Genomic DNA, 21,843 nt, shown 5'->3' on the forward strand with positions numbered 1-21,843 from the left:
TGGAAGCATGTGGGTGGTATGGAGCCGACATGATGATTCACAGTTCCTTCTGTTTTACGTGAAATAGAGAGGGCAGTGCTTCAGTGACTGGGTGGAGTCTGGCTGCTGGAGGCTGGGAGGCAGCTTTCTCAAGCATCACTGTATTAGTGTGCGTGACTCAGCCAGGTTCCCAATCCAGTAATAACATTCTGCCCCTCTGAATGCAGCCATGATCCCTGGGGGACAGGGAGTTCTTTCATTTCCTGTCCTTGTCTATTGTATGACTGCAGCTCCACTGCTTACCAAGGCACTGCCACTCCACTCACTGGAGAAAGAAGCATTTAGGCATATGGTTTAACATCTTCATGGAGAAATTCCAAAGACATAAAAATAAAGTTGATGTTAATTGTTAACAGTATGCTGTGTTTAATATGCACTGTTGTGCTAAATTTTCAAAATACTCTAAGAACTAGGCACTGTTACTGCTATTCATAGTAAGAAAAGTGCATTTCAGAGAGGTGAGGTAACTGGCAAGGCTAGAGAGCATCAGAGTAGAAGTCAGGAGAGAGGTCAGAGCTAGAAATGTACACACAGGTGTCACTGGTATGTAGGCGTTGGACTGGCCAAAAAGTTCTTTCGGTTTTTTGGTAAAATAAAAGACACATTTTCATTCTCACCAAGAACTTTATTGAACAACATATTCACCATTTTGTTCCACTACTTTCTGCCATTTTTCAGGCAACTTCATAATTCCATTTTCCCAAAACTTTTTATCTTTTTGAGCAAAGAACTGTTACAGGTGACTTTTACAGTCTTCCAGGGGATTGAACTCTTTTCCATTAGAAGAACTTTGTAAAGACAAGAGCAAATGGGAATCCAAGGGTGCAGTGTCTGGTGAAAACGGTGGATCAATCAGAACTTCCCAGCCAAGTTGTAACAGTTTTGCCTGGTCATCAAAGAAACATGCAGCCTTGCCTTATCCTGATGGAAGACAATGAATTTTCTGTTGACTAATTCTTTATGGTTTTCATCAAGTGCTGCTTTCAGTTGGTCTAACTGGGAGCCATACTTGTTGGAATTAATAGTTTGGTTTTCCAGAAGGAGCTCATAACAAAGGACTCCCTTCTGATCCCACCATATATACAACATCACTTTCTTAAGATGAAGACTAGCCTTTGATGTGGTTGTTGGTGGTTCATTTTACTTGCCTTATGATCTCTTCCATTCCACCTTACTGCACAGTATCCACTTTTCATTGTTCGTCAAAATTTGTTTTAAAAATGGAACATTTTCATTAGTTTAAGTAGAAAATCATATGTGGAATTACAGTCAAGAAGATTTTTTTCACTTAACTTACATTGAACCCAAACATGAAAACGATGAACATAACCAAGCTGGTACAAATGATTTTCAGTGCTTGATTTGGATATTTAGAGTATATCAGCTATCTCCTGCATGATATAACGTTGACTTTCTCAATTAGTTTTTCAATTTGACATTATAAATTTCAACTGGTCTATCCCACCGTAGAGCACCATCCAGCGAGAAAGCTCAAGCATGAAACTTCACAAATCAGGTTTGACAGGTTCAATCTTTATACATTACACAAATCTTTTTTTGCATTTCAATTGTGTTTTTACCTTTCTTGAAACAATAAAGCATAATATGTCAAAAATGTTGCTTTTTCTCTTCCATTTTCAATATTAAAATAGCTACACAAAAATTCATCCATTTTGATTTTTTTTTAAATGCATGCTGATCTGATAGCTGTCACAATACAATCTAACAAAATTGTTTCAAATGAAGTTGAAGACACCTAAGGGCTACTAGAGCCATCTTACAGGAAAAGGGAAAGGAGCATTTTGGCCAACACAATAATATTTAGAGCCATGGGAGTAGATGAGATAATGTAAGAATAAAGTGTAGATAACAAGGAGAAGGGATCCCAAAGACTGAATCCTGAGCACTGCAACATTAGAGGCAAGACAAAAGAGAAGGAACAAAGAAAGCTCAAAGAGAATGGCCAGTGAGGTAAGAAGGGAAGCCTAGAAGCTACTTGTGAACTGATTTGTGTTGTGCCAAAATTCCCATTGAAGCTTGTGCCCCAGTACCTCAGATTGTGACTGTAACTAGAGATAAGGCCTGTAAAGAGGTGAAAGTTGAAAGTTAAGTCGCTCAGTCATGTCCGACTCTTTGTGACCCCATGGACTGTAGCCTACCAGGATCCTCCATCCATGGGATTTCCAGGCAAGAGTACTGGAATGGGTTGCCATTTCCTTCTCCAGGGGATCCTCCCAACCCAGGAATCGAACCTGGGTTTCCCACATTGTAGGCAGACGCTTTACCGTCTGAGCCACCAGGGAAGTCCAAAGGTATGATCTGCCCTCTCTGAGGCACGAACTCAGGACCTTCAGAGACTGACGCGCTGCCTACTGCGCTAAGAGGGCACAATGAGGGTGTTAGGGTGGGTCTTGATTCAATCTGTCTGGTGTCCTTGTAAGAGGAGGAAATAGAGACACCAGGGCGGGATACAGGAGCACAGAGACATAGAGAGGAGGTGGTCATCTGGAAGCTGAGGGAAGAGACGTCAGAAGCCAGACTAGATGTAAGGAGCATGAATGAGGGACTGGAACAAAAATAGAACAACTTTAATTTTCACTGAAGTATAATTGATTTACCATGTTGGATTAGGTTCAGGTGTACAGCATGGTTTGCTTTTTTTTTTTTGCAGATTGTATTCCATTATACCTTTCTTGGTGGTTGTTTAGTTGCTAAGTTGTATCTGACTCTTTGCGACCTCATGGATGTAACTCCTCTGTGGATGCCAGGCTCCTCTCTCCATGGGATTTCCAAGGCAAGAATACTGGAGTGGGTTGCCATTTCCTCCTCTAGAGGATCTTCCCAATCCATGGATCAAAATCCTGCTTGGCACGGAGATTCTTTACCATTGAGCTACCAGGGAAGCAAGACAAATAATTCCTGGTGCTATAAATTTTTTGTTGCTTATCTATTTTATGTGTGGTAGTTTGCATCACTAATCCCATACCCCTAATTTGTCTCTTCCTCCCACCCACCTCTGGTAACCACCAGCTTGTTTTCTGCATCTGTGAGTCTGTTTTTTTGCATACATATTAACTGGTATTATTTTTGGGATTCCACATATAAGTAAAGTCATACAGTATTTGTCTCTCTGGTTTATTTCACAAAGCGTAATATTCTTGAGGTCCATCTGCATTGCTGCAAATGGCATTATTTCATTCTTTTTATGGCACGTAATATTCAATTGTGTACATATATATATTTCATCTTCTTTATCCATTTGTCTGTTGATGGACACTTAGGCTGATCTCATTTCTTGGCTACTGTAAATAGTGCTGCCATGAATGTTGTGGTGAATGTATCTTCTTTAATTAGAGTTTTCATTTTTCCCAGATATACCCAGGAGTGGGACTGCTGGATCATATGGTAGCTCTGTGTTTAGTTTTATAAGGCACTTCCATCCTGTCCTCCATAGTGGCTGCGCCAGTTTACACTCCCACCAACACCTTTCCTCCACACCCTCTCCAGAGACTTTCTGAGATGGTCATTTTGTCCTCACTGTGGTTGAGTTGGCATTTCTCTAATAATGAGCAATGTTGAGTATCTGTTCATATGCTTGTTAGCCATCTGTATGTCTTCTTTGGGAAAGTATCTATTTAGGTCTTCTGCCTATTTTTTGATTGGCTCATTTGTTTTTTGATGTTGAATTGCATGAACTCTTTGCATATTTTGGATATTAACCCCTTGTCAGTTGCATCACTTACAATACTTTCTCCCATTCCACAGGTTGTCTTTTCATTTTGTTGACAGTTTCCTTTGCTGTGCATAGAAGAAAAAGGTTTAAAAGAAAAGTGCTCATTTATGTAGTTTAAATGGTCTTAAGCTTCCCTGTGAGATGTGTGGGCCTTCCTAGGTGGCACAGTGGTAAACAACCTGCCTGCTAGTGCAGGAGACACAGGAGACTCAGCTTCAGTCTCTGGATCGGGAAGATCCCCTGAAGGAGGGCATGGCAACCCACTCGAGTATTCTTGCCTGGAGAATCCCACGGATAGAGGAGCCTGGAGGGCTCTGGTCCATAGTCTCACAGAGTCAGACATGACTGAAGTGACATCATGCATGCAGACACGAGATGTGCGGGTTTCTTCTGTTTTGTGTAGAGTGCTGTGTAACATGTCACTTCCAAATATTTTACCAGTCAAGGGCTCCCGTAGTATAGTAAATGGGTAGTACTTATTATTCATTCATTTATTCATCTTTCATCAAATAAATATTTATTAAACCACTCCTATGTGAGACGCACTAATCCAGGAGCTGAGGATGGAGCAAAGAACAAAGTCTGGGCTCCCCTGGAACTTGTATCCTAGAAGGCAGAGAAAAGATGAGCAAGCAAACAGTTATAAAGTCTGGCTGGTAGAAGGAGGTGCCATGACCAAGACTGAGGCAGAAGCCAGAGTAATGAGAACGGTGGTGCTGTTTAGATCAAGGGATGATTCGGGGAAGGCATCTCTGATACAGTGGCTTTGCAAACAAGAAAATGAAATGAGTGAGAAGGTACGTGGGATAACCTGCCCTTCTCCTCCTGTGTATTTCTCCTTTACTGTCATGATACTGACACACTCACTCTTTCAGCATCAAGTGTGCGAGTTTCCCATGGATCATGCAGTTCTCTACACTGCCAGCTGACACTACAATTCCATTCAATCCTGACACTAACTGCAGTTAGGCAGACTCTACGGACTAAGGGTTCAGTCCCACAAGACTGCCCCTCACTTCAAATGCCATTTGCAAATAAAAAATAGGTCCCCAGGTTACCCACAAAAGCTGTTTGAGTTGGCTACAAATCAGAGGTTCCTATTGCCCACCTCCTTGATTATTTGCTAGAACGGGTCACAGAATGCAGGGAGACAGTTACCTGCGTTTACCCGTGTATTATGTAACAAAGGACACAAATGAACAGCCGGATAAGAAGATACACAGGGCCCGGATTTGGGAGGGCCCCAAGCATGACAGCCTCTGTCCCTGAGGCATGCCTCAGTTGGGGCATGCCTCCCTCCCAATATGTGGACATGTTCACCAACCAGAAGCTCTCTAAACCCCAGTTCTGGGGTTTTTGTGGAGACTTCATCTCAGAGGCATGATCAGTCATTAGCTCCGTTCTCAGCCCCTTTCCTCTTCTCAGAGGTGATGAGGGGTGAACTTCTAATCATGGTTTGGTCTTTCTGGTGCCCAGCACTGCCCTCGCCCCATTCTGAAGTTATTGAGAAGCCCACCACAGTCACCTCACTAGAACAAAAGACACTCCTATCACACAAGAAATGCCAAGGGATTCCTAAGTCTCTGTGTCAGGAACCAAGGTCAAAGATCAAATATTAGAACAAAAGATGCTCTGACACTCTTACCACTGAGCAAGATACAAGGAGGCAGGGACAGAGACCAATATATATTCATACATTTTTCTCACGGTGTGGCCAAAAAAACCCAGGGCTGTGGGACTTCTGTGGTGGTCCAGTGGATAAGACTCCATGCTCCCAATGCAGGAGCCCTGGGTTCCATCCCTGGTCAGGGAACTAGATCCCATGTGCAGCAACTAAGAGTTTACATGCCACAGCTTAAGATTCTGCAACTAAGACCCAGCACAGCCAAAAACAGAAAAAATACAACTGTATAAACTATACTCAAGAGGTCATATATAAGCTATACATATATTCATATTATCAGGATAAAGAAAATATCATGGGGAGGGGCCTGGTATTTTTTAAAAGGGCATAGTCATGGAGGCAGAAAGAACTGCCTTTCCCTCTGGTGTGAGAATTCTATAAGTAAGATAAATGCTAATAAACAGGACTTAGAATCCAGAACTTGTGAGGCCAATATGACCCTTAGTGCAGGAAAACAGGAAGGAGTGTTTAAAGTAGGTTGATAAGTTCACCTTTAATTAAAATCACTAAGGATAGGAGGAGAAGGGAACAACAGAGGACGAGATGGTTGCATGGCACCACTGACTCAATGGACATGAGTTTGAGCAAGCTCCGGGAGACGGTGAAGGACGGGGAAGCCTGGCGTGCCGCAGTCCATGGGGTTGTGAAGAGTCGGACACGACTGAGCGACTGAACAACAACAACAAGGATAGGTCAGAACCAAAAAGGTGGATGAATACAAGAAAGCCAGTGGGTGAGATTTTAATTTTTTAAAGTAATATTAATTCATTTAAATATACTATTGATGTTCTCATCAAAAGGAAACAATTTTGTCTTTAATTTTTGTATCTGCTTATGGTGATGGGAGTTCACTAGACTTACTGTGATCATCATTTCATGATGTATGTACGTCAAATCATTAGTCTGAACACTCTAAACTTACATAGTGCTGTATGTCAACTGCATCTCAATAAAACTGAAGGGAAAAAACAACAGCACTGTTGATGGCTACAGATAAATATGGAAAAAAAATCAATTTTGCTAGTCTTTCCTACAAAACACATGCAAAAGTTTCAACCAAGAATGTCTAGCAGGAGCATCACATAACTGGTTCCTTCTGCTTGGGCTCAGTTGTGTCCAACTCTGTGATTCCATGGACTGTAGCCCGCCAGGCTCCTCTGTCCATGGAGTTTCCCAGGCAAGAACACTGGAGTGCGTTGCCATGTCCTACTGCAGGGGATCTCCCTGACCAGGGCTCGAATCCACATCTCTTGCATTGACAGGCGGATCATTTGCCACTGTACCACCCAGGAAGCCCCCATCTTCTGCTTAACTGGCTTAAATATTTTGAAAAGCAGTTTGATAACTTTTACTAGAAGCCAAAAAATGTCTTTACCTTCTCATTTTGAGAATTATTCACAAAAGTTATCAACCATAAAATACGGAAATATGCATAAACCTTTGTACAAAGCTTAAATAACCCGAATGTTAAGCATTGTTTGCTCATTCATTTAGCAATTTTTTCCCCCAAGTGCCTACCAGGTTTCGAGCACTAGGGTTAAAACAGGTAATAAAAGAAAGTTCCTTCCCTCACAGAACTTACATTTCTGTGGGAGAGACAGGAAAAAAGTAAGGAAGCACACTGCTGCTGCTGCTGCTAACTCGCTTCAGTCATGTCCGACTCTGTGTGACCCCATAGACGGCAGCCCACCAGGCTCCCCCGTCCCTGGGATTCTCCAGGCAAGAACACTGGAGTGGGTTGCCATTTCCTTCTCCAATGCATGAAAGTGAAAAGTGAAAGTGAAGTCGCTCAGTCCTGTCCGACCCTTAGCGACCCCATGGACTGCAGCCTACCAGGCTCCTCCGTCCATGGGATTTTTCCAGGCAAGAGTACTGGAGTGGGGTGCCATTGCCTTCTCCGAGGAAGCATACTTCGTCCTTGTATATAAATACACATACACAGCGAGTCAGATGGAGAAAAATAAAACAGTGGGGAGGCAGGGAGGACAGGAGAAGGCCAGGGAAGGTGGCAGTAGTGGGGACAAGGGGGCCTGAAGGAAGTGGGGTAAGGGGTCAAGCTTTGTGTGCTTGTCAGGAGGAGCAGGTCTTGAGGTGGGACCATGCTCAGCCAGACTGAAGAACAGCAAGGAAGTCAGTGCAGCTGGGCAGAATGAGCTAGAAGGTATAAGGAGCAGGTGAGGTCAGAGTCAGGAGGACTGACTCTCTTAGAGGAATTGTAGGCCATGAGAAGAAACCAGGTTTTACTCTGAGTGAGATTGGAGAGTTCTGAACCAGAAGATGACATAATTATGATTTACCTTTTAAAAGGATAGTGGGGGTAGGGAGAAAGCAGAGAGTGGTCAGAAAAGGACTAAAATAATGGAGGTGAGGAATGATAGTGTGTTGGGCCAGCATGGTAATGACAGGGGTGATGGGAGTGACTGGATAGAATCTGAAGGCAGATCTGACAGCATTAATTAACTAGTTGAACGTGATGTGTAAGAGAGGCGTTAAGGAGGACTCCAGCATTTGGTCTGAGTAACTGGAAGGATGGAGTGCCAGCTACTGAGATGGGGAAGAGCAGATCTGGTGATAGAAATTAGAAGTTTGTTCTTGAATCTGTAAGATTTCAGGTGCCCTTTATTTAAAACATGTTTCCACATTATAGTTCATTATAGGATACTGAATATAGTTCTCTGTGCTATACAGTTGGACCTTGTCATTTATCTGTTTTATATATAGCAGTATCTGCTAATCTGAAGCTCCTAATTTATCCTTTCCCACTCCCTTTCCCCTTTGGAAACCACAAGTCTGTTCTCTGTCTGTGAGGCTGTTTCCGTTTGGAAGATATGTTCATTTCCGTTATACTGTAGATTTCACATGTGAGTTATATCACATGATATTTGTCTTTGTCTTATTTCACGTAGTATGATAATCTCTAGGTCTATCCATGTTGCTGCAAATGGCATCATTTCTCTTTGTGGCTGAGTAGTATTCCAGTGTGTACACGCCCAACATCAGATGCCCTTTCAGCGGCAAGTGGGTGCCTTGAGCATCTTGCCCCTTGCATGGACCTTATCAGTGCACTTAGGACCAACAGCCAGCACTTCCATTTCTTAGTCAGAGGGCTTTCTCAAACTAAGGCAATCTTGAAAAACACAACGCAACACAACACAAACACAACCACCGAGAGGTGGTTTCCTCCCTAGTAAGAGAAAGGCACCGGAGCAGAAATTGTTTCCTTGCCTCCTGCTTTCTGCCTTTGAATGCCTTTGTTTGAGATTGTGGTGACTGCCGGGAGTGTAATCACGAGGGAAAGTTTAAGGGAACTGACGTGGGGCAAAGCCCTGGCATTGTAGAGATGAGCTGGTTTTAGTACCACCTAGCTCCAGGGTGCCTGCTGGGTCATCAGAACAATCTCTTCTTATTTAAGCCACTGTAAGTCATGTCTTCTACTGACAGTAGATTCGCTGCTCAGTAATAACACACTCGCTAACTTTATCAAGGACTTACTATATACTTGTGTATGTGTGTGCTCAGTTGCTCAGTTGTGTCTGACTCTTTGCAGCTTCATGGACTGTAGCCCACCAGGCTCCTTTGTCCATGGGATTTCCCAAGAAAGAATACTGCAGTGGGTTGCCATGTCCTCCGGAGGATCTTCCTGACCCAGGGATTGAAGCCTCATCTCCTGCATTGGCAGGAGGATTCTTTACCATGAGCACCACCCGGGAAGCTCCACTATGTACTTAGGAAGAGTTTATTAGTCCATAGAGTCACAAAGAGTCACATGCACTAGTCTGAGCACTTTACATGCATTGATCTTTTCCTATCTAATCTTTATAACACCTTTACTATTATTGTCTGCAGTTTCGATAAGGAAACTGGGCAAGGATAGATTAAGACACAATATGGAGCCCAGCATTCATCTTACACACTAGCAAAGTAATGCTCAAAATTCTCCAAGTTAGGCTTCATTAGTATGTGACCTGAGAACTTCCAGATGTTCAAGCTGGATTTAGAAAATGCAGACAAACCACAGAGATCATACTGCCAACATCCGTTGGATCACAGAAAAAGCAAGAGAATTCCAGAAAAACATCTACTTCTGCTTCATTGACTAAGCTAAAGCCTTTGTGTGGATCACAACAAACTGGAAAATTCTGATAGAGATGGGAATGTCAGACCACCTTACCTGCCTCCTGAGAAACCTGTATGCAGGTCAAGAAGCAACAGTTAGAACTGGACATGGAACAATGGACTGGTTCCAAATTGGGAAAGGAGTACATCAAGGCTGTATATTGTCACCCTGCTTATTTAACTTCTATGCAGAGTATGTCATGCAAAATGCTGGACTGGGTGAAGCACAAGCTGGAATCAAGATTGCCGGGAGAAATATCAATAATCTCAGATATGCAGATGACTCCACCCTTATGGTAGAAAGTGAAGAGGAACTAAAGAGCCTCTTGATGAAGGTGAAAGAGGAGAGTGATAAAAGTAGCTTAAAACTCAACATTCAAATAACTAAGATAATGGCATCTGGTCACTTCATGACAAATAGATGGGTAAACAATGGAAACAGTGACAGACTTTATTTTCTTGGGCTCCAAAATCACTGCAGATGGTGACTGCAGCCATGAAATTAAAAGATGCTTGCTCCTTGGAAGAAAAGCTATGACAAACCTAGATAGCATATTAAAAAAGCAGAGACATTACTTTGCTAATAAAGGGCTGTCTAGTCAAAGCTATGGTTTTTCCAGTAGTCATGTATGGATGTGAGAGTTGGACCATTAAGAAAGCTGAGTGCCAAAGAATTGATGCTTTTGAACTGTGGTGTTCGAGAAGACTTTTGGACTGCAAGGAGATCTAACCAGTCAATCCTAAAGGAAATCAGTCCTGAATATTCATTGGATGGACTGATGCTGAAGCTGAAGCTCTAATACTTTGGCCACCTGATGCGAAGAACTGACTCACTGGAAAAGACCCTGATGCTGGGAAAGACTGAAGGCAGGAGGAGAAGGGGACAACAGAGAATGAGATGGCTGGATGGCATCACCGACTCAATGGACATGAGTTTGAGCAAGCTCGGGGAGTTTTTGATGGACAGGGAAGCCTGGCTTGCTGCAGTCCATGGGGCTGCAAAGAGTTGGACGCGACTGAGTGACTGAATTGAACTGAACTGTGTTGCCCCTGAGACTCTGCTATTAATGCCTTCTACTATTTGTGCCTGCTTAATTTGACATAAAACTATAAACCTCACTATGGCAAATCCTTTTTTACCTACACATAAATATGGACATTTATCAAGTATAAAAACTTCAAATATAATGGGTAAAGTTAGGTAATACTGTGCATGGTGAAATAATGATTAAAAAAAACCATACTCATACTCCTCCTCCCTGCAGCTTTGGAGTTAAAAAGTGCCATAGGAGATACTTATTACTAAAGTTTAGTTATCTTCTCATTATGCAAATAATAAAGGGGTAATAAAGGGGGATCCCAAGCTATCACACCAGCCACTACGCCTCCATGTACAAGTTCCAAACCAGAAGTGCAGAAGTGGATGACGTCAGATGGAATCTTGGAAGAGAAAGGGACGTGGGAACACAATGCTGACCTCCCATCTCCCCATTCTTGTATATAACAGAAATTCTCTGAAGAACCGCTAACACAATTCTATTTCCACCCATCCCATTCTCCCTTGAACCAATTAATCAAACTTTCGACTCACCTGAATACCTGCTCTTGCCATGGTCCACGTGATGCCATGTGGCTGGACCATACTGACTCCATTTGTCAGCCCCATTTTGGGCCGCTAGTCCTACCCCTCCCTGTTCCACGTGACTGAGCTGCAGTTCACTCACAGGAATGCATCCGAGTCCTCTAAGTTTCCTATCAACATTTACCCTTGCCTTCATCTGATATGGAACCTGGAAGAATGCCTTGTCCTGATGCAGGTGGTTAATGATCACGAGATACCCCTGGGGGAAGAAAAACCCTGCGTTCCCATCACTGTGGACGTGCTTCCCACTTGGTAGCAGGTTCTATTTTTAGCCTGGCCCCTTCCAGTCCCTGGTACCCCTTCTGGTGACATAGAGTGCAGCTGTGAATGCCCCTGGATGCTGGTCCACAGGACCATGCCTGTAAGTTGCCAACATAAACTTCCTGACTGCACTTTATGGGGTTTCCTCCTTCATGTTTTGGTCTCAAAGGTCCTTCTCAGTTGGGAGGACATTATTCAATATCTCTGGGTCCCAACAGATATTCACAATGTCAGTTTTTAATGTGCGTTGATTTATCAGCAGCATACAATGCAGGCAGTGCCCACTCTCTGCTGCTGGCTCTTCCTCAGCTCGCTGGCCTCTTACTATTGGAAGTTTCAGAGCTTGGACTTCATCCCCGTTCATATCTTCGGTTTCCTATCTCTGCTCAGTTTTACCTGCAGAGGCAGCTGAATACCATGGAATGACTGACCTCAGATGATGTCATGTGGAACAGAAGAACTGCCTGGCTGACAAGCTTGAATTTCTGATCCACAAAATTGTAAGTTACAAAAAAAAAAGAAAAAAAGTGGTTGTTTTCAGCCTTGAAATTTTAGGGTAATCTCTCTTGGTGCAATAGATAACTGGAACAATTACCATCTTTCTGCTGACGACTCACAAATTGAGCGAACCTCTTCTCTGAATTCCAGATTCATATCTGACTGCATGTTTGACATTTCCACAGGGACGTCTTATTTTGAGTTCTACCAGAATGGACCTGAGACAAGGATTCAACTGGAAGTAGCTTATTTGAGAGGTAAACTCAGGAAACACCAGTAATGTCACAGGGACGCGAGACAGGGAAAGAGACCAAACAATAGGGTATGTCATCAAGCCAGTTATGATGGAAGGAAACTGCTTTCTACTGTTGGGGAACTCAGGGAGTCAGTTACAACCTATGCCTCAGAGCCACCCACACAGAAGGCAAGGGACCTGGGGTAATCTATGTTCCAACTTTTATCAGTCATTGTTCACGAGCTGCTCCTAAAGGAGCTGATTCCCCATCAGCCTTAGGCAGAAGCTCAGGCAAAAAACACTCAGGCAAAGAAATGCAAAATCTGGAAGAGAGACACCAAGACAGCACACTGAGGTGGAAACGTTGAGGGAATGTGGGCAGGCCACTAACAAGGTTTGCTTGGACATTAATACTTTAAAAATGCTTTTATTTCATTGACTGCAGTGGGTCTTTTGTTGCTGTGTGGGCTTTCTCTAGATGTGGTACATGGCCGTAGTTGCTCTGCAGCATGTGGGATCTTCCCAGATCAGGGATTGAACCCGTCTCCTGCACTGGCAGGTAGATTTTTATCCTCTGGACCACCAGGGAAGTCCAGACATTAATATTTTTAATGAACTATGACCGGTTGCTTTGTAGAATGACCCACAAACTGGCTACTGGGAGATAGTTCTCCATGATCTCATGTTTCTTCATGACTTGTGAGCGGAGAGCCACAAATTGTCCTTTTGTTTTGAATTATCTTTTCAAAGTATTTGAATAACGATGTGAAAATTAACACAGGAAACTTCAACTACAATTAAAGTCAGGAAATTCTTTAGAGGGAACTCTCATGCCCTAACACTCCTTGTCAAGTACCCCAAATAGGACAGACCTGTTTGCATCTCCAGTAAGAAGGTCCCTCTACAGCCCAGCTGCTTCTGCTGCTGCTAAGTCGCTTCAGTTGTGTCCGACTCTGTGCGACCCCATAGACAGCAGCCCACCAGGCTCCCCCGTCCCTGGGATTCTCCAGGCAAGAACACTGGAGTGGGTTGCCATTTCCTTCTCCAATGCATGAAAGGGAAAAGTGAAACTGAAGTCACTCAGTCGTGTCCGACTCCTAGCGACCCCATGGACTGCAGCCTACCAGGCTCCTCCGTCCATGGGATTTTCCAGGCAAGAGTACTGGAATGGGGTGCCATTGCCTTCTCTGCTACAGCCCAGCAGGAGAAAGGAAAATTTTCTTCTCGCCCAGCAACAAGCCCATCCAATGGAAAGCTCTGCAGCTCAGTCAATGAGGAATTAGCGCCACCCTGAACTCTTACTTTCCTCTGGTGAACTTTCATTTAAACAGCCCATCCTAACCCCCAATTTCTCTATAAAAGCAGGTTCCCCTCTTTTGTTCTCTGATGCCCATGGTCTGCCAGAGCTTGCATTCCTGAATTGCAACTCCTCTAGCTATTCCCAAATAAACTCATTTTGCTGGTGACATATGACCTATCTTATTTTTAAAGCTGACAGTGAGTAGCCTTGGAGGCTAGAGGTAATGTATCCCACCAGAACAACATTATTATTATCCAGTATAATAAGGTAATATCTATAATGCATAAGGCACAATTCAGGCATGTCTGCATGCAGCCTGTTATAAAAACCTGGAGCTCCCTAACTAGGGATTCCTCTCCTGTAACCCATTCCACAGTGTGTGCAGGTATCACCTGGCTCTTGCTGTGTTGTCCCTGCTACTGGAACTTCTTTGCTTGCAGACCCTTCGAGTGGACAGGTCCAGGGGAAAATCAGTTCACATGGACACCTTCAATCCAAATCCCACTGCAGGGTTCCTCTTCCCCTTCCCCCATTCCACATGTGAACTTCCTACCTCACATAATGACACCAGTATAGTCACTGGTTTGTTCTGTTCTACAAAAAAGATTAACTAGTTCCAGAACTGCTATTCCACTGATGCTACCAATAACAAGCCGAAGTAACTTTCAAAATTTCTTTGTAGCTGTTAGACTATCTACCAGGGTGTACATGAGAACACTATGTTCAAAAGTGACTTCAATGAAACTTTTGTCAATGTGGTTACATATCAATTTGATAAAATTAGGTTCATTTGCTTCATTGTTTTTTGAACTCATATACTTAAAATATGTAAACCATTTATGTGACTAGAAATGTAAAACGTTATAAATAATGATACGCTCTGAGAAATCTCATTACTATATCCATCCATTCCACTCAAATCCCAGAGGTAACTTACGTATTTGCGTTCCTCCAAAATGTGTATTGGGCTTCCCTCATAGCTCAGTTGGTAAAGAATCTGCCTGCAATGCAGGAGACCTGGCTTTGATTCCTGGGTTGGGAAGATCCCTGGAGAAGGAAATGGCAACCGATTCCATTATTCTTGCCTAGAGAATCCCATGGACAGAGGAGCCTGGCAGGCCACTGTCCAAGGGGTCGCAAGAGTCGGACACAACTTAGCGACCACCAAAATGTGTATGGTGAAGCAGGAATCCCTAATGTGACTGTATTTGGAAACTGGGCTTTTACAGAGGAAACTAAGGTTAAATGAGATCATATGGGTGAGTCTCTGATCAGAGAAGACTGGTGTCCTTGAGAAGAGACACCTGGGCGCTCTCTCCCTCCTTGTGCACTTGCACGGGGAAAGGGCCAAGTGAGGACACAGCAAGGAGGCCATCTGCGAGCCAGGAAAGGATGCCTGACCAGAAACCAAATTTTTCTGGCACCTTGTCCTGGGCTTCCAACCTCAGAACTTTGAGAAAGTTTCTGTTGTTTAAGCCACTCAGGTTGTGGTATGTTATGGCAGCCCTAGCAGGCTTATACAGGAGATAATTTATATATGGTTTATCATACTAAATAACTAACAATTAATATATGGTTTATCCCTCCTGTGTTTCTTTTCAGGAAAATAAGCAAACACTTCCTTTTTTTTCTTACACAAAAGGTAACATACTATATGCTCTTTTGCACTTAACAATGTTTCCTATACAGCACTTTTTTATCAGTCTACAGAAATCTTTCTCATTTGTTTTTACCCGTATTTCTATAAATTGAAGTAGTTGATTTACAATGTTTCAGATGTACAGTAAAAGTTAATATATATTTATACACATGTATGTATATTTCTCCAGATCCTTTTCCAGTATAGGTTATTATATTTGCATTTCTTTATTGTATATATTTATCATAGTTTATACTGTTTCCAATGTTTTACTACTACAAATAAAGCCTGAGTGGCTAACCTTATGTGTATGTTGTGTAATGTCTGTGGAGGTGCCTATTCAGGGTAAATCCCTAGAAAAGGGATAGCTGAGTTAAAAGGTACACACAGGTAGTTTTGTTTGATAATTCTTAATGACTCCTTTGAGGGGCTGCACCATTCTATATCCTTATCAGCTGTGTATGAGGGTCTCTCTCTTTTGTATTTTTCCTCACTGCCACACCCACAGAGTGTTGTCAAGATTTTGAATTTTTCCCGATCTATTAATGAGAAATATTTCACTGTGCTTCTAATTTACATTTCTTTTTATCATAAGTTGTGCTTCTCATATGTTTGTGTTGTTCAGTTCTCAGTCATGTCCTACTCTTTGCAATCCCATGGACTGCAGCACGCCAGGCTTCCCTGTCCTTCACTAACTCCCAGAATCTGCTCAAACTCATGTCCATTGAGTTGGTGATGCCATCCAACCATCTCATCCTCTGTTGTCCCATTCTCCTCCTGCCCTCAATCTTTCCCAGTATCAGAGTTTTTTTCCAATTGAATCAGGTGGCCAAAGTAGTAGAGCTTCAGCTTCAGCATCTTTCCTTTAGGATTGGCTGGTTTGATCTTCTTCCTGTCCAAGGGATTCTCAAGAGTCTTCTCCAATGCCACAGTTTGAAAGCATCAATTTTTCATCACAGAAACTTCTTAATGGTCCAATTCTCACATTGATACATGACTACTGGAAAAACCATAGCTTTGACTATATGGATCTTTGTTGACAAAGTGCTATTTCTGCTTTTTAATACATTGCCTAGGTTTGTCACAGCTTTTCCTCCAAGGAGAAAGTGTCTTAATTTCATGGCTGCAGTTACCATCTGCAGTAATATGTTTATGGGTCATGCATATGTATTTTTCATGGGTTATCATTTTTTTAAAATTAGATTTTCTAATTAGGGTGTAGAATATGCTTGGTTCTGTACATTTATTTTTTATCTAGATACAGTACTAAATTATTTTAGTAAGTCAGATTTCAGTCTGTCAATTTTGTGTGTTTTTTTTTGGCCACAGCACACAGCGTATGCAATCTTAGATCCCCAACCAGGGATTGAACCTGTAGTGCAAGCATGAAGTCTTAATCACTGGACTGTGAGGGAAGTTCCTAGTCTGTCAACTTTTTAACGCAGAAAACCCTGAGATGACAATCATCTCATTTGTGAATAATAATAGTTACATCTCTTCCTGTATTATCCTTATAAATTTCCTTTCCTGTATTGGTATGCTAGTTAAGATGAGGATAGAACACTGATGGAAGTGACAACAGTGGCTTTGTCTTGTCCCTAAATTTAAAGAGATGCTTTCTGTGTTTTTCCATCAAAAAAATAGTTTGCTATACACATTTGTAGCTTTTTATTATAGCTTTCCTTCATAATCATTTTGCTAAGTTTTGTCATAAAAATATTTCTTCTGCATTTATTGATATGATTTCTTCAATATATTATAGTAAATCGCATTGATTTTCTAATATTAATTCACGTTTGTACACTTGGGTAAACTCAACTTAGTTATACTATTTTTTAAATACATTTTATCAGTTTGCTACTAACATCTTTGCACCTTTCTTCATATGATTGCTTTGTAATTTAATGTTCTTATACTATCCCTGTCTGGCTTTTGTATCAATATTTGATAACTTCATTAAATGAGTTGGAGTGGAGAGTTTTCTCTCACTCTATTTTTTTTTTTGTAAATTCTCTAGAAGACTTGGAATAAGTTTAAAATGAACTTTTCCTTGAATATTTCCAAGAAACAGATCTATAAAACATTCTGGGCATTTTTTTAAGTGGAAGATTTTTGATTGATTTACTACCAACCAAACTTCTTTTCTAAAGGAACATTCAGACTTCTACTTCTTCAGTCAGTTTTGGGAAGTTACAGACAAATAGTGTTTATACATACATGTTCATGAATTTTTCTGATCATCATCTTGCTGTCTTTCAAACCCTTTTCTAGGATTATTTTTCTCTGAAGTATCATTTAGATTTTCCTTTAATGAAGATCAGTTGGTAATAAACCATGTGCTTTTGTTTATTTGAAACTGTCATTATTCTGCCCTTGATCTTGTCCATTAGTGTTACTGGGGACACGATTCTGATGACAGTTATTTTCCGTCAGCACTTGGAGGCATTATTCTATTATCTTCTGGCTTCCCTTGTGTGTTCATAAGTCTGCCATCAGTCTAATTACTATTCCTTTGTAAGTGAGTTGATCTTTTATTTGATCTCCTGTTATAGGTTGAACTGTATTCCTCACAAAGACAGGTTAAAGTCCTAACCTCCAGTGTTAAAGAATGGGACATTATTTTGGATGCAATTAGTCAAGGTAAGGTTGTACTGGAGGAGGGTGGGCCCTTAATCCAATATAACTGGGTTCCTTATCAGAAGAGGAAAAGAGACAGATACACAGATCTGAGGCAGACAGTGCAGTGCTGCAGATGCAAGCCATGGAATGCCAAGGACTGCCGGCAGATTACCAGAAACAAGGGAGGGGCAAAAAGGACTCCCCCTCCTGTTTAGAGGGAGCAAGGCCCTGCTGTCACCTTGATTTTAGACCACACGCCTCTAAGGCAGAGGAACCAGAGATCAAATTGCCAACATCCGCTGGATCATAGAAAAAGCAAGAAAATTCCAGAAAAAATATCTGCTTCATTGACTATGCTAAAGCCTTTGACTGTGGATCACAACAAACTGTGGAAAATTCTGATAGAGATGGGAATACCAGAGTACCTCACCTGACTCCTGAAAAACCTGTATGCAGGTCAAGAACCAACAGTTAGAACTGGACATGGAAGAACAGACTGGTTCCAAATTGGGAAAGGAATTCTTCAAGGCTGTAAACTGTCTCCCTGCTTTTTTAACTTCTATGCAGAGTACATCATGTGAAATGCCGGGCTGGATAAAGCACAAGCTGGAATCAAGATTGCCAGGAGAAATAACAGTAACCTCAGATATGCAGATGACACCACCCTTAAGGCAGAAAGTGAAGAACTAAAGAGCGTCTTGATGAACGGTAAAGAGGAGAGTGAAAAAGCTGGCTTAAAACTCAACATTCAAAAAACAAAGATCATGGCATCCAATCTCATCACTTCATGGCAAACAGATAGGGAAACAATGGAAACAGTGACAGACTTTATTTTCTTGGGCTCCAAAATCACTGCAGATGGTGACTGCAGCCATGAAATTATAAGACACTTGCTCCTTGGAAGAAAAGCTATGACAAACCTAGATGGTATATTAAAAAGCAGAGAAGTTATTTTACCAACAAAGGTCCGAAAACTCAAAGCTGTGGTTTTTCCAGTAGTCATGTATGGATGTGAGAGTTGGACCATAAAGAAAGCTGAGCACCAAAGAACTGATGCTTTTGAACTGTGGTATTGGAGAAGACTTGACAGTGCCTTGGACTGCAAGGAGATCCAACCAGTCCATCCTAAAGGAGATCAGTCCTGAATATTCATTGGAAGGACTGATATTGAAGCTCCAATATTCTGGCCACCTGAAGTGAAGAACTGACTCATTGGAAAAGACCCTGATGCTGGAAAAGACTGGAGGAAGGAGAAGGGTATGACAGAAGATGAGATGGTTGGGTGGCGTCACCTACTCGATGGATAGGAGTTTGAGCAAGCTCCTGGAGTTGGTGATGGACAAGAAGCCTGGCAAGCTGCAGTCCATGGGGTCACAAAGAGTTGGACATGAGTGAGGGACTGAATTGAACTGAACTGAGCCTCTAGAACTGTGACTCTAAATTCCTATGATGTTAAGCCACTCAGCTGTGGCATTCTGTTCCAGTAGTCCAGGGAAACCAACACAAGTGAATTTAAGACGTGTTGTCCTTTAGGTTCTCAGTTCCACTACATTGTATCTAGGCTGGATTTCTTTTGACTGATTCTGTTCTTAGCAACTCCTGATCTGTAGATTTATTTTGCTTATTGGTTTGGAAAGTCCTCACCCATTATATGAACACTCACTCACCTCCTTCCATTATAATCTCCTTAAAATACTCTTAGGAGGCTTAAAGAAGGAGACTGCCTTTTCTACCACATCTTTAAACTCATCATATTTTCATCTCCCTGTCTCTCTGTGCTGCATTCTAAGCAGTTTGAGAGTTTATTAAGCAGTTTAATTAGGCAGTTTAATTCTTCCACTGCATCTTCTACCTCATTTTGTTCTTCAGATGCATCTAATGTCTATTTAAAATTTTAAAATATCATTAATTGTTTTAGAGGCTTTCCTTGTGGCTCTCTGGTAAAGAACCTGCCTGCCAATGCAGGAAACATGGGTTTGATCCCTGGGTCAGGAAGATCCCCTGGAGAAAGAAATGGCAACCCACTCCAGTATTCTTGCTGAGAAAATTCCATGAAGAGCCTGGTGAGCTATAGTCCATGAGGTCACAAAGAGCTGGACATGAGTGAGCAACTAAACAATTGTTTTAGAAGTTTCTGGCAGATTGATAGTTGTCTCTCAATCTATATTATTGTTGTTAGAGAGTAATCTCTATATTATTTCAGTAATATAACTTCTTAATTTTAACTGGACACTTGCCCATCCACAATAAAATTTTTATTTCCCAATTGGCCCTTCAGCAAGGAATGACCATGAGCTAAGCTCTTACCATGGGATATAAACAAGTGATGTGCACAATTTTTTAGGAAGTTTTCTTAAGGGGAAAGGCATATACTTTCCTACACCATTATGTTGGACCTTGCTGCGTGACTTACTTTGGTTAATGACATACGACACACCTGAGCAGAGGCTGCAATGAGTTTCCTCGGCTTACCTCCTGTGTGCTTGTTTTCCATCATGAGGAAAATAGAACGCAGGTGACAGGTGGATCTGATACAGCACAGCACAGCAGCTGACCGCCCCTCCTCCGGCTGTCAAACTCCAGCTAAGTTAGAAATAAATATTTGCTTTTTTATAAGCTAGTCAGTCTTTGAGAACAATTCCTTTACTTTCTTGCAGGCCAGAAATTAAAAATTATGGTTTTTGGTAATTTATTCATGATTTAGTTTCCACTGCTCAGCAATTGTGAATAATGATGCTATAGCCTGGTAGGCTGCAGTCCATGGGGTTGCTGAGGGTCGGACATGGCAGAGCGACTTTACTTTCACTTTTCACTTTCATGCATTGGAGAAGGAAATGGCAACCCACTCCAGTGTTCTTGCCTGGAGAATCCCATGAACAGATGAGCCTCGTAGGCTGCAGTCCATGGGGTCGCTAAGAGTCAGACACGACTGAGCGACTTCACTTTCACGCATTGGAGAAGGAAATGGCAACCCACTCCAGTGTTCTTGCCTGGAGAATCCCAGGGACAGGGGAGCCTGGTGGGCTGCCGTCTATGGGGTCGCACAGAGTCGGACACGACTGAAGTGACTTAGCAGCAGCAGCATTCATATACAAATTATTGTGGTTTTGTGTGGATATTTTAAATTCTGTTACATATACAGCTAGGTGTATAATTGCCTTTTTTTTTTTTTTTTTTTTTGCCACACCATGTGGCATGTGAGATCTTAGTTCCCAGAGCAGGGATCAAACCCGTGCTCCCTGCAGTAGAAGGGCAGTCTTAACCACCGGACTGTCTGGGAAGTCCCTAGAAGGTAAGGGTCAGACTGTTTCACAAAGTGACTGTACCATTTTATATTTCCACCAGGTGTCTATGAGGGTTCTGATTTCTCACTGACAGTTACACACCTTTTTGATTATGGCCATCCTAATGGGTGTGAAGTGGATTCCACTGGATTTCCCTAATAACTGATGATGTTGAGCATTTTTATATGTACTTACTGGCTATTTATACAACTTCTTTAGAGAAATATCTATTCAAATCCTGTACCTATTTTTAATGAGTTGTATTTTTATTATTGAGTTTTTAAGAATAATTTAAATGTTCTAGATAAAATATTAGGTATATGGTTTGCAATTTTTTTTTTTCTCATTTTGTGAGTTGCCTGTTTTTTCCTGGTGCTGTCTGAATCAGTCCACTAGGGCTGACATAACAAAATACCACAGACTGTATATGACCTCATTTAACCTCAGTTGGCTCTTTAACAACCCTGTCGCCAAATACAGACACATGTGGGTTAGGGCTTCCACACATAAATTTTGGGAGAACGTAGTTCAGTCCAAAACACTCTGTCCTGTGGATACCCCAAATTCTTGTCCTTCTCACATGCAAAACACATTCACCCCAATCCCAAGTCTTAACTCATTCCAGCATCGACTCTAAGCACAAAGTCTCATCTGACCCTTGGGTATGGTTGAAACTTGAGATATGATTCATTCTAAGACAAAATTCCTCCCTAGCTGTGAGCCTGTGATACAAGTTAAGTGCTTCCAAAATACAATGCTGAGACACGCATACAGAGATATTCCATTCAGAAAG

The 21,843-nt window shown here is 41.9% G+C and overlaps 1 protein-coding gene across 2 annotated transcripts in view; it reads right to left on the minus strand.

The window, feature by feature from the left end:
- Positions 1-21,843, minus strand: part of LOC139182972 (sterile alpha motif domain-containing protein 1-like) — a 50,187-nt gene that overhangs the window by 20,472 nt on the left and 7,872 nt on the right. Inside the window, exons 2-3 of one of the 2 annotated variants that reach the window (XM_070788697.1) lie at positions 20,239-20,349; positions 1-14,555 (exon numbers count right to left, since the gene is read on the minus strand). The exon at positions 1-14,555 is cut by the window's left edge and continues 20,472 nt beyond it. In XM_070788697.1, the coding sequence (XP_070644798.1) occupies positions 14,483-14,555; positions 20,239-20,349 (184 nt within the window). In that variant the 3' untranslated portion in view covers positions 1-14,482. The remainder of the gene's footprint in view (positions 14,556-20,238; positions 20,350-21,843) is intronic. The other variant, XM_070788696.1, reaches the window with a different exon arrangement.

The sequence above is a fragment of the Bos indicus genome, chromosome 5 (genome assembly GCF_029378745.1).
Source record: "Bos indicus isolate NIAB-ARS_2022 breed Sahiwal x Tharparkar chromosome 5, NIAB-ARS_B.indTharparkar_mat_pri_1.0, whole genome shotgun sequence".
NCBI classification, from domain to species: domain Eukaryota; kingdom Metazoa; phylum Chordata; class Mammalia; order Artiodactyla; family Bovidae; genus Bos; species Bos indicus.